The 13,727-nt window shown below is 43.8% G+C and overlaps 1 protein-coding gene across 1 annotated transcript; it reads left to right on the top strand.

Moving 5' to 3' along the window:
* The first annotated feature begins 6,165 nt into the window (after nucleotides 1–6,165).
* Nucleotides 6,166–9,297, top strand: LOC127928571 (uncharacterized). Its single transcript, XM_052515784.1, has 7 exons — nucleotides 6,166–6,717; nucleotides 6,846–7,020; nucleotides 7,217–7,509; nucleotides 7,628–7,794; nucleotides 7,927–8,181; nucleotides 8,301–8,654; nucleotides 8,770–9,297. Exons 1-7 carry the CDS (start codon nucleotides 6,234–6,236, stop codon nucleotides 9,040–9,042), a joined length of 2,001 nt encoding a protein of 666 aa, XP_052371744.1. The 5' UTR covers nucleotides 6,166–6,233; the 3' UTR covers nucleotides 9,043–9,297.
* Nucleotides 9,298–13,727: the final 4,430 nt, after the last annotated feature.

Here is a 13,727-nt window from a genome sequence, read left to right as displayed (position 1 = left end):
GCCCTTCCTTCATAGAGCACTGTGGGCCCTTCCTTTATAGAGCACTGTGGGCCCTTCCTTTATAAAGCACTGTGGGCCATTCCTACATAGAGCACTGTGGGCCCTTCCTTCATAGAGCACTGTGGGCCCTTCCTTTATAGAGCACTGTGGGCCCTTCCTTCATAGAGCACTGTGGGCCCTTCCTTCATAGAGCACTGTGGGCCCTTCCTTCATAGAGCACTGTGGGCCCTTCCTTCATAGAGCACTGTGGGCCCTTCCTTCATAGAGCACTGTGGGCCCTTCCTTCATAGAGCACTGTGGGCCCTTCCTTTATAGAGCACTGTGGGCCCTTCCTTCATAGAGCACTGTGGGACATTCCTTTATAGAGCACTGTGGGCCTTTCCTTTATAGAGTACTGTGGGCCCTTCCTTTATAGAGTACTGTGGGCCCTTCCTTTATAGAGTACTGTGGGCCTTTCCTTTATAGAGCACTGTGGGCCCTTCCTTTATAGAGCACTGTGGGACCTTACTTTCTAGAGCACTGTGGGCCCTTCCTTTCTAGAGCACTGTGGGACCTTACTTTCTAGAGCACTGTGGGCCCTTCCTTTATAGAGCACTGTGGGACCTTACATTATAGAGCACTGTGGGACATTCCTTTCTAGAGCACTGTGGGCCCTTCCTTTCTAGAGCACTGTGGGCCCTTCCTTTCTAGAGCACTGTGGGCCCTTCCTTTATAGAGCACTGTGGGCCCTTCCTTTCTAGAGCACTGTGGGCCCTTCCTTTCTAGAGCACTGTGGGCCCTTCCTTTATAGAGCACTGTGGGACCTTACATTATAGAGCACTGTGGGACCTTACTTTCTAGAGCACTGTGGGCCCTTCCTTTCTAGAGCACTGTGGGACCTTACTTTCTAGAGCACTGTGGGCCCTTCCTTTATAGAGCACTGTGGGACCTTACATTATAGAGCACTGTGGGACATTCCTTTCTAGAGCACTGTGGGCCCTTCCTTTCTAGAGCACTGTGGGCCCTTCCTTTCTAGAGCACTGTGGGCCCTTCCTTTATAGAGCACTGTGGGCCCTTCCTTTCTAGAGCACTGTGGGCCCTTCCTTTCTAGAGCACTGTGGGCCCTTCCTTTATAGAGCACTGTGGGACCTTACATACCTTAAGGGAAGAATTCGGCAGTACCTGTATGGTTAGTGAGAAAGTCCATATTGCAAATGTACGGTCCCTTACTAGACGTCCGAAATCGTTTGTAAAATTCGCGGACGGCGTCGGGCCGAGCGGCAGGGCCGGACCTACCAGGAAGTCATCAAATGAACGTTGTCGGACATTCGGTTTCCGTTTACAAAAATAATAAGATTTATGTCATTTTTCCCATGTCCCGGAAATTCCCACAAGAGGGCATAAGCAATCATATGGCTATTGCTACAAAACATCACGATTCACGACGGGGCCTTATCTCGAAAACTGAAAATATTTAGAAGCCGAAACTCGGTGAGCGTAGGGGCGGCATAATGGGCAGTTGGCCCCGAACAAGATGGCGTCTAGGCCTCAATGGTTTTTGAGTTATGGCCATTTATCTGGGATTAAAGGTCCAAAATGAAAATAGAGAAATTATTTTTCCACTTCACGTCAAAGTCAAGGAGCCTCCGGTGTCAATAAAAAAAGAACCAGCCATTTATCTATCGTCATTTAAGAGAAATCGTACAACGACACCTTGGTGATGTTCACGGATAGGTGTTTTTTTTTTTTTTCAACGGTTACAGATCCAGTTGCAGGTTGTTCTTACGAATCTTTTTAAAGTGTGCTGCGGAGCTCTGCGAGATTTCTGTGATTTTCTATGATTTTCTGAAATAACACACACTCACTAAACCCTCCGTAAATAACTCAGTTCTTAACGTAAAGACTTAAAACTCGGGATTCTGTAAAGGCATACCCCAATCATGATATGAGTTTATTTATAGCTTCCTGTGCCAACCGGAAGTGCCTTTAATGGTGTCACAGTGGCAGTTTCCATGGGTTAAAAAGGTCAGATCTTTTCAAAACTTCATATGTGTGACTAGGTAACCCTCATGAACTGTAAATCAGTCATTTCTCCCAGCAGATGTCAAAGAAAAGCTCTCACACGCACACACAGCAAGGATGGAGTGAAAAAGTGCGGTTCTTAAAGACACAGAGAGCAGGCAATGGCATAAACATAATGTCTAGGCCGTGCCGAGTTCAACGAGATATCCCGCTTGACCGTAGCTCGCTCGGTCTGAGCGCAGCGACCATTAGAAAAGTAGGCCCAAAATGAAGCCTGCCCCACAACGTCATTTGCTTTTGGGTGACAGTGAGAGAACCGTTAGGGTGAGAAGCACAATTCGACCTCAGGTATGTTCCTAAGGTCCTTCCGATCCGTGCAAGCCTAACGTTGACAGTGTGGCATTAACCCTTAATAGTTAAAAGATGGTGTTTACTTCAAAAAGTTTGCATTGATTTCTCTCCCCATAGGAATACATTGCCTGCACCCCTAAATTCAACCTGAAGTCTATATGGGTTATGAATGCCGTATGAACCTGTCTTTGGTAACAGTCCATCAGGCCAGTATGAGGTCTACCTGTGTTGATTCTAAGCTTCCTGGACCAACCGGAAGTGGTTAAAATCACCCTAAAAGTGTTTTTCCATTACCTGCCTGCAGTTTGATAGACACAGTGCATTCAACCCTGTGTAAATCAGTCAATTCTTAACGTAAGGACTTAAAACTCAGGATTCTGTAAAAGCATAGCCCAGTGAGGATATGTGTTGACTTATAGCTTCCTGTGACAACCGGAAGTGCCTTAATTGGTGTCTCATGGGCTGTTTCGAGGGTTAAAAAAGTCAGATCTGTCCAAAACTTCATATGTGTGATTAGGCAACCCCCATGAACTGTAAATCAGTCATTTTTCCCATAAAATTTCAAAGGAAAACTAAATCACACAGACACACAACCTGGAAGGAGGGACGTATTGGGGGTTGTAGAGACAGACAGTGCCTCCAATAGTTAGCTTTGTTCGAGCTAAAAAGAACCGTCAGACCTAGAGTTCCGAAACTTTAGAAACCTGTTCTAGACCTCGGGTCGATAGTGCGTGGTGAGTTAGGTGGCTCTAGAAGGTTCTCGGACCGAGAAATAGCCTCGTACATTTGCAATGATTTCAATTCATTTTGACCATTACGAAAATGGCGACATTTAGAAAAGTCTCAGAGACACAAGACTAGGTGCATTGGAACCGGCTCGGCCCATAGAGACGGACCCCAACGTTTCGGTCCGATCGCTCATTCAAGGACCCCATAGCAAGGCATGGAAAAAAGTGGATTTTCAGCACCAATTAGGGTTTTACTCGGGCACCGAAGGACCTATCGAGCCGAAACTCGGGATTCGGGGTCGCCTCACATAGGCCTTCACATAATGTCTGACCTGGACCCGCAGCTAGAACGTAACTATGTGTTTTACGTTTTTATTATGTTTTAAACTAATGGCGCTGTGAATTATGGGCCTGCTCTGACATATGTGATAGTTGGCTTCTAAATGAGTTGGAAAAAGTGGGTTTGGTGTCAATTGGTATCAGTTTGGTGTCAGAATGACATCTAATTGACTGGTGGACACTGACTTGCTAGTTGACTTTTGTACATTAGCAATATGTTTAAACGGAGAGGACCATCACCAAAATGGCATTCTGAAATCAACACAAAAAATGGCATCACCATAGTCTCCAGGCTGTGCAGAGTTCAACGAGACGCCCCGCTTGACCGTAGCTCGCTCTGAGTGCAGCGACCTTGAAAAAAAGAAGGCGCAAAGGAAGCCTGGCCCTCAATGTCATTTGCTTTTGGGTGACAGTGAGAGAACCGTTAGGGTGAGAAGCACAATTCGACCTCAGGTACGTTCCTGAGGTCCTCCCGATCCGTGCAAGCCTAACCTTGACCATGTGGCATTAACCCTTAATAGTTAAAATAAGGTGTTTACTTCAAAGAGTTTGCATTGACTTCTCTCCCCATAGGAATACATTGCCTGCACCCCTAAATTCAACCTGAAGCCTATGTGGGTTATGAATGACTTATGAACCTGTCTTCTATGACAGTCCATCAGACCACTATGAGGTCTACCTGTGCCAATTATAAGCTTCCTGAAGCAACCGGAAGTGGTTGAAATCACCTTATCAGTGTTGATCCATACACTGCATGCAGTTTGATAGACATAGTGCATTCAACCCTGTGTAGATCAGTCAATTCTTAACTTAAAGACTTAAAACTCAGGATTCTGTAAGTGGCTATGTCAATCAAGACATGTGTTTACTTATAGCTTCCTGTGCCAACCGGAAGTGCCTTTAATTGGGTCACACTGTCTGTTTTGAAGGGTTAGAAAAGTCACATCTCTCCAAAACTTCATATGTGTGACCAGGTAACCCTCCTAAACTGTAAATCAGTCATTTCTCCCAGCAGATGTCAAAGAAAAGCTCTCACACGCACACACAGCAAGGATGGAGTGAAAAGTGAGGTTCTTAAAGACACAGAGAGCAGGCAATGGCATAAACATAATGTCTAGGCCGTGCCGAGTTCAACGAGATATCCCGCTTGACCGTAGCTCGCTCGGTCTGAGCGCAGCGACCATTAGAAAAGTAGGCCCAAAATGAAGCCTGCCCCACAACGTCATTTGCTTTTGGGTGACAGTGAGAGAACCGTTAGGGTGAGAAGCACAATTCGACCTCAGGTACGTTCCTAAGGTCCTCCTGATCCGTGCAAGCCTAACCTTGACCGTGTGGCATTAACCCTTAATAGTTAAAATAAGGTGTTTACTTCAAATAGTTTGCATTGACTTCTCTCCCCATAGGAATACATTGCCTGAACCCCTAAATTCAACCTGAAGCCTATGTGGGTTATGAATGCCTTATGAACCTGTCTTCTATGACAGTCCATCAGACCACTATGAGGTCTACCTGTGTCGATTCTAAGCTTCCTGGAGCAACCGGAAGTGGTTAGATTGACCCAAAAGGAGTTTTGATGTACATAACCTTCAAAGGTGAAAATGACTGCATTCAACACTGTGTAGATCATAGATCAGTCAATTCTTAACTTAAAGACTTAAAACTCAGGATTCTGTAAGTGTTTATGTCAATCAAGACATGTGTTTACTTATAGCTTCCTGTGCCAACCGGAAGTGCCTTTATTTGGGTCACACTGTCTGTTTTGAAGGGTTAAAAAAGTCGCATTTTTTAAACTTCATATGTGTGACTAGACAACCCTCCTGAACTGTAAATCTGTCATTTCTCCCAACATAATCTCTAGGCCGTGCCGAGTTCAACAAGATCTCCCGCTTGACCATAGCTCGCTCGGTCTGACCACAGTGACCATGCAAAAAAGTAGTCTCATGTAGCAGGCTTTGTCTGCGTAAAAAGTAATCTCATGTAGCTCACTCGGTCTGACCGGTGACCGCAGGGACCATGCAAAAAAAGTAGTGTCATGTAGCTCACTCAGACCGGTCTGACCGCAGGGACCGTGCAAAAAAGTAATCTCATGTAGCTCACTTTGTCTGATCATAGGGGCCATTTAAAAAAAGTAGTCTCATCAATGTGATTGTTTTTAATGGGAAAATAGAGAATTTGACTATGAGATGACAATATAGTGGTTTGGGGAGTATTTTCTATAATAGAATGTATTTGACTACAAGCAAAGTATGGGCCTCATCCTGAGCATTCTCAAATGGAAAAACACAGAGTTTGATCATGTGCTGACAGAGAGAGGGAGGAGTTTGGGGAGTGTTTAAAATGAGAAGAGTGATTTTTTTCTAAAAGGCTGCATTTCACTTTGAGCTGACAAGGAGAGTGGTGAGGAGTGGTTTTATGTATATTTCTGAGTATCAATTAAGCAGCCAGAAGCATTATACTTTCTTTATTGCTTAAGGGATTGTGTTAAGTTTTTTATTTACTATTATTTCCCTTTTCAATAGAATAGAATAGTATAGAATAGTATAGATGGCTCCAGTGCGCTCATGTCCAATATGCTATAAGGTTGTGATTGGCTTCAGTCAGCACCTTAGATATGTACACCATGTGAGGAACAGTGAGGAAAGGGTACTCCTGTGTAGGTGGCAGTCGGGCCGCATCAATGTCAGGCAGGAGCAGTGTCCAGTGTCAGGATGCTCCACACATCTTAGCAGATTAGACCGGCATATGGACTCCCACACAGAGCTCAACAGAGCACAGAGGAGACAGGTTTTAGAGGACCTTAGGAGACGGCTGACGATGGAGAGGCTGGCGGTGTTGAGGGCATCGATCCCTGCCATCCCAATGGCGACAGATTTAGATATTTTGGAGACTGTAAGGAAAGAAGAAGAGGATGAGGAGGAAATGTTATGTTCACCTACAGAAGCAGAGGAGGAAGTGGACTGCAAAGAGGATTCCTGCCACTGCCATGCGCCGATCCTACGACTGAAAAAGGCTGTGCAAGAGAGGGATGAAGCACTGCATACAAGAAGTGAGACCAACAAATCCATTAAAAAGGACAACCTGAAGTTGATCTCTGATCTGCAAAGGGCGAGGAAGAAATACCAGCTGCTGAAAAGGCAGATGGGGGTTGGCATGGTGAAGGCCCTCAACTTTCAGGCAGAGTCAGACACAGACACAAAGCAAGAGGAACATGACCAAGCTACAGGTACAGGGGACCAGAGAGAGGAGCCTACAGAGTCCGGCTCTACTTGCAAACTCATCTTCCCGGGCTCTGCTATGAGTAAGTACTGTTTCTTCAAATAGTGACAAGAGTTTGTGTTTGAAAATAATATGATAAACCACCTGACTGATTCATGTAGCCTCATGAGATTTTAATTCTAGTCTAAAATGTTATGTTTTTTTGATTAGGTGTGTTTATCGAGGGATTCAGGAAGACCTGTGAGGGCCCTAATCCAAATTATAAGCTGAGTGAAAATTGTGCCTCAAAGGTCAAGAGGGTGACGCAATTTTTAAACTACATGGCGAAGAATGAGACCTACCAGTCCTCTCTCATTTTCCTGACAGACCATGACAAAATAAGGAAGTAAGCAGAATTATTTTTTCTCTCTAGGCTCACAAGCATTAACCAACAATACAGTATTTGATTGTATGATTTGTGTGTGTGTGTGTGTGTGTGTGTGTGTGTGTGTGTGTGTGTGTGTGTGTGTGTGTGTGTGTGTGTGTGTGTGTGTGTGTGTGTGTGTGTGTGTGTGTGTGTGTGTGTGTGTGTGTGTTTTTAGATGGGTTCAATTCCTCCAGAAGAACAAGGCAATCACCACAGTCAACCACTACACCTTGACTATTGGTGCATTTCTAAAATATTCTGAGGAGACCCCTCCACCTGGCTGCCGGTTGACCGTGAACCAATGGAGGGGGATCAACCGGTTGATGAAGGGCATTAGCAAGTCCATGAGACGACCAGTTTCCCTTCACCAGGTAAAGGTGAAGGACAACAAGGAAGGCAAGGTGGTGTCGAAAAAGAGCCTGCTGGAGTGCCAGTCTCTTGCCAAGGCAAAAATCCCTCAAGTGCTGAGTAAGTTTTTCTCAATCTGTTATGTCACTGTTTTTACACACGTATAGACGTCAGAGATGTATAGAATGCATTATGGAGTGGGATTATGAAGCTGCCTTTTTTATTTTCATGTTCACAGAGACATTGGAAGAGACAAGGACACAGAGGAATCAGTACCGGTTTTATGGGTACCTGTGTGCCTACTTTACATCCATATACGGCCACAGACCAGGCCTATATAAAAACATGTTGGTGAAAGAGGTGGAGGAGGCAAAATGTGACCAGTCTGGGATGTATCTGATCAATGTAAGTCTATGAAATACAGCTGGCTGTGTTTATTTGTTTGTTTGCTTGGTTGGTTATCTTTGGAAACAATTGCAGTCGCAGGAGCGTAATGTGTTTTTTTGTGTTTTTTTCTCTGTTCTGTTTCTCTATTAGGTGGGAGAACACAAAACAAATCGGGAGTACGGCATGGTCCAGATGTCGCTGACGAAGGAGGAGTACAGTTGGTTTTCCGACTTCCTCAAATTCAAGCACTGTCTCTTAGGGGGAAAGAAGGCCCAGCACTTCTTTTTCAATTCCACAAACACTCAGATGAAGAACCTGCCTGCCAACCTGAGGGAGGTGTGGAAGGAGATGGGTCTGCCCGAATGTCCTTCGTTCACTGACCTGAGGACCTCCATTGTCACTCATGTAGGTCAGATTAGATAGGATTCTAATTATTGTAAGATCCTATTCTATTGTTGTCTGAAGTAATATCAATAATATCATATATTTGTGTGTGTGTGTGTGTGTGTGTGTGTGTCTTACAGGTAAAAAACATGCTCCCAAAGGTTGACAGGGAAAGGGTGGCCAACTTCATGTGCCACAACATCCAGACGGCAGACAAATATTATGCCATGAATTTAAATCCAACCCAAGCAAATGAAACCAGGGCACTCTTTGAGGCTGCACTGAAGGGGGAAGATAACACAGTCGCCGCAGAGAACCAGCCCTCCACCTCAGGAGAAAGAAAGCAGAAGGTGAGAGAGGATGCCTCCCTCTCCGACGGGAGCACCACCCCTGAAGAGACCAAGGTGATGTACCAGGAGTCTGGCACGTCCTCCGGGGACTCGGAAGAGGAGGAAGAGGATGAAGATGAGGAACAGATGGCCAGACAACCTCCGGTAAGATGAGCTATTCTGACAGGACACATTCGATTATCAAAATGTACTTGTAAACTATGTAACAGTCAAGTGTGAATTCTGAGATATAGCTAATTTCTTGTGTTTGCTCTGTCAGGAGACACCTCCCAAGGTGACCAATCCTCAGGTGGAGATGGAACTAACCCCAAAGAGGAAGCGGAGCATCTGCAGACGCCACATGGTGGTCGCCATCAGCCCCATGCTAGTCTCACCCCTCAAAGTGACGCTCAAGTCGCCCCACCACTCCCCCATTGTCACAATTAAAGGGATGCAACGACTAAACTCAAATAAAGTCCGACTAAAAAGTGCCATTGCCTCAAGGAGGTTAAAGCTGCAGGAGAAGGTGCAAAAGAGAGGAGGGGACCCCTGATGCAGCTTGAAGGAAGGGGAGCCGACCAACAACAAGACTTCCTCTTCCAAATAGTCATGTAGAATGTTATAGACTCTCACATTTACACTGTTCTGATTTTGTTTGGTTTGATTTTCAATTTTGGTGTGCTTGTTTAAATTTTAGAAGTGTAAAATGTGTGTAATTTAGTCTAACTGTCGGTTCAATGTTCTATTTTGGTGTGATTCTTTATAATGTAAAGGTTTGTTCTGTTTTATTAAATAACTAGTTGAGTAATTCTTTGTGTTGTGCTTTCTTTAAGGTTTATATTTAGTTTGTCACTTAATTTGTAAGTGTTAAACATTCACTGTCTTGTGTTGTTTTCTGTGAAGGTAGGAACAAATATTTAGGCATTATTGGCATGGGAATCATGGGTTTACATTGGCAAAGCAAATTAAGTAGATAATTAAAAAAAGTGAAATAAACAATAAGGTCCTGCTGTAGACTGTACTACTGCTGTTCAGGAAGCAGAATTTGAACTAGAAACTTACTGACAGGCTGAAATAAACACTAAAAAATAACAAATGGCATCACCGTAATCTCTAGGTTGTGCCGAGTTCAACGAGACGCCCCACTTGACCGTAGCTCGCTCTGAGTGCAGCGACCTTGAAAAAAAGTAGGCCCAAAATGAAGCCTGCCCCACAACGTCATTTGCTTTTGGGTGACAGTGAGAGAACCGTTAAGGTGAGAAGCACAATTCGACCTCAGGTACGTTACTAAGGTCCTCCCGATCCGTGCAAGCCTAACCTTGACCGTGTGGCATTAACCCTTAACAGTTAAAAGAAGGTGTTTACATCAAAGAGTTTGCATTGACTTCTCTCCCCATAGGAATACATTGCCTGCACCCCTAAATTCAACCTGAAGTCTATATGGGTTATGAATGCCGTATGAACCTGTCTTTGATGACAGTCCATCAGGCCAGTATGAGGTCTACCTGTGTTGATTCTAAGCTTCCTGGACCAACCGGAAGTGGTTAAAATCACCCTAAAAGTGTATATCCATTACCTGCCTGCAGTTTGATAGACATAGTGCATTCAACCCTGTGTAAATCAGTCAATTCTTAACGTAAGGACTTAAAACTCAGGATTCTGTAAGTTTCTATGTCAATCAAGACATGGGTTTACTTATAGCTTCCTGTGCCAACCGGAAGTGCCTTTAATGATGTCACAGTGGCAGTTTCCAAGGGTTAAAAGGTCAGATCTTTTCAAAACTTCATATGTGTGACTAGGTAACCCTCATGAACTGTAAATCAGTCATTTCTCCCAACAGATGTCAAAGAAAAGCTCTCACACGCACACACAGCAAGGCTGGAGTGAAAAAGTGCGGTTCTCAAAGACACAGAGAGCAGGCAATGGCATAAACATAATCTCTAGGCCGTGCCGAGTTCAACGAGATATCCCGCTTGACCGTAGCTCGCTCGGTCTGAGCGCAGCGACCATTAGAAAAGTAGGCCCAAAATGAAGCCTGCCCCACAACGTCATTTGCTTTTGGGTGACAGTGAGAGAACCGTTAGGGTGAGAAGCACAATTCGACCTCAGGTACGTTCCTAAGGTCCTTCCGATCCGTGCAAGCCTAACCTTGACCGTGTGGCATTAACCCTTAATAGTTAAAAGAAGGTGTTTACTTCAAATAGTTTGCATTGACTTCTCTCCCCATAGGAATACATTGCCTGCACCCCTAAATTCAACCTGAAGTCTATATGGGTTATGAATGCCGTATGAACCTGTCTTTGATAACAGTCCATCAGGCCAGTATGAGGTCTACCTGTGTTGATTCTAGGCTTCCTGGACCAACCGGAAGTGGTTAAAATCACCCTAAAAGTGTTTTTCCATTACCTGCCTGCAGTTTGATAGACATAGTGCATTCAACCCTGTGTAAATCAGTCAATTCTTAACGTAAGGACTTAAAACTCAGGATTCTGTAAAAGCATAGCCCAGTGAGGATATATGTTGACTTATAGCTTCCTGTGACAACCGGAAGTGCCTTAATTGGTGTCTCAGGGGCTGTTTCGAGGGGTTAAAAAAGTCAGATCTGTCCAAAACTTCATATGTGTGATTAGGCAACCCCCATGAACTGTAAATCAGTCATTTTTCCCATAAAATTTCAAAGGAAAACTAAATCACACAGACACACAACTTGGAAGGAGGGACGTATTGGGGGTTGTAGAGACAGACAGTGCCTCCAATAGTTAGCTTTGTTCGAGCTAAAAAGAACCGTCAGACCTAGAGTTCAAACTTTAGAAACCTGTTCTAGACCTCGGGTCGATAGTGCGTGGTGAGTTAGGTGGCTCTAGAAGGTTCTCGGACCGAGAAATAGCCTCGTACATTTGCAATGATTTCAATTCATTTTGACCATTACGAAAATGGCGACATTTAGAAAAGTCTCAGAGACACAAGACTAGGTGCATTGGAACCGGCTCGGCCCATAGAGACGGACCCCAACGTTTCGGTCCGATCGCTCATTCAAGGACCCCATAGCAAGGCATGGAAAAAGTGGATTTTCAGCACCAATTAGGGTTTTACTCGGGCACCGAAGGACCTATCGAGCCGAAACTCGGGATTCGGGGTCGCCTCACATAGGCCTTCACATAATGTCTGACCTGGACCCGCAGCTAGAACGTAACTATGTGTTTTACGTTTTTATTATGTTTTAAACTAAAGGCGCTGTGAATTATGGGCCTGCTCTGACATATATGATAGTTGGCTTCTAAATGAGTTGGAAAAAGTGGGTTTGGTGTCAATTGGTATCAGTTTGGTGTCAAAATGACATCTAATTGACTGATGGACACTGACTTGCTAGTTGACTTTTGTACATTAGCAATATGTTTAAACGGAGAGGGACCATCACCAAAAGTGACATTCTGAAATCAACCCTAACGAGCCATGGAGATGAACCAGAATCACTGCCCAGCTATCCCGAGTTCATCGGGCCAGTCAATTTCACATTCCTGCAGGATTTTTATAGCATGACAAATTCGTGATGGTACCTGCCCATTGAACCATATTGCAAATGCACAGTGACTTTGCAAAAGTGAGAAAACATAAACAAATGGACATGATGAAATCAACACAACGAGTGATGGAAATGTACAACTATCACTGCTCAGCCATCCTGTGTTCATCAGACCAGTCAATTTTGCATTTTTGAGCATGTCAAATTTCATATGGTAAATGCACATTGAAACATATTGCAAATGCGCGCGCACTTGCAATATGATTCTATAGTGTAAAAACATCACCTAATGGACATGATGAAATCAACACAACGAGTGATGGAAATGTACAACTATCACTGCTCGGCCATCCTGTGTCCATCAGACCAGTCAATTTTGCATTTTTGAGCATGTCAAATTTCATATGGTAAATGCACATTGAAACATATTGCAAATGCGCGCGCACTTGCAATATGATTCTATAGTGTAAAAACATCACCTAATGGACATGATGAAATCAACACAACGAGTGATGGAAATGTACAACTATCACTGCTCGGCCATCCTGTGTCCATCAGACCAGTCAATTTTGCATTTTTGAGCATGTCAAATTTCATATGGTAAATGCACATTGAAACATATTGCAAATGCGCGCGCACTTGCAATATGATTCTATAGTGTAAAAACATCACCTAATGGACATGATGAAATCAACACAACGAGTGATGGAAATGTACAACTATCACTGCCCGGCCATCCTGTGTTCCCATAGCGAGCATTAATATCAGAATGACCGGTAAATGCATTTACAACCATATTTTAATTTTTGGGTTACCAGTTGCACAACAATGCACGTGCATTTGCAATATGATTCTATAGTGAAAAACATCACCTAATGGACATGATGAAATCAACACAACGAGTGATGGAAATGTACAACTATCACTGCTCGGCCATCCTGTGTTCATCAGACCAGTCAATTTCACATTCCTGCAGGATTTTTATAGCATGACAAATTCGTGATGGTACCTGCCCATTGAACCATATTGCAAATGCACAGTGACTTTGCAAAAGTGAGAAAACATAAACAAATGGACATGATGAAATCAACACAACAGGTGATGGAAATGTACAACTATCACTGCTCAGCCATCCTGTGTTCATCAGACCAGTCAATTTTGCATTTTTGAGCATGTCAAATTTCATATGGTAAATGCACATTGAAACATATTGCAAATGCGCGCGCACTTGCAATATGATTCTATAGTGAAAAACATCACCTAATGGACATGATGAAATCAACACAACGAGTGATGGAAATGTACAACTATCACTGCTCGGCCATCCTGTGTCCATCAGACCAGTCAATTTTGCATTTTTGAGCATGTCAAATTTCATATGGTAAATGCACATTGAAACATATTGCAAATGCGCGCGCACTTGCAATATGATTCTATAGTGTAAAAACATCACCTAATGGACATGATGAAATCAACACAACGAGTGATGGAAATGTACAACTATCACTGCCCGGCCATCCTGTGTTCCCATAGCGAGCATTAATATCAGAATGACCGGTAAATGCATTTACAACCATATTTTAATTTTGGGTTACCAGTTGCACAACAATGCACGTGCATTTGCAATATGATTCTATAGTGAAAAAACATCACCTAATGGACATGATGAAATCAACACAACGAGTGATGGAAATGTACAACTATCACTGCTCGGC

Source organism: Oncorhynchus keta, unplaced genomic scaffold, assembly GCF_023373465.1.
Source record: "Oncorhynchus keta strain PuntledgeMale-10-30-2019 unplaced genomic scaffold, Oket_V2 Un_scaffold_3076_pilon_pilon, whole genome shotgun sequence".
Taxonomy (NCBI): domain Eukaryota; kingdom Metazoa; phylum Chordata; class Actinopteri; order Salmoniformes; family Salmonidae; genus Oncorhynchus; species Oncorhynchus keta.
This window is presented reverse-complemented; position numbering and strand designations above follow the sequence as displayed.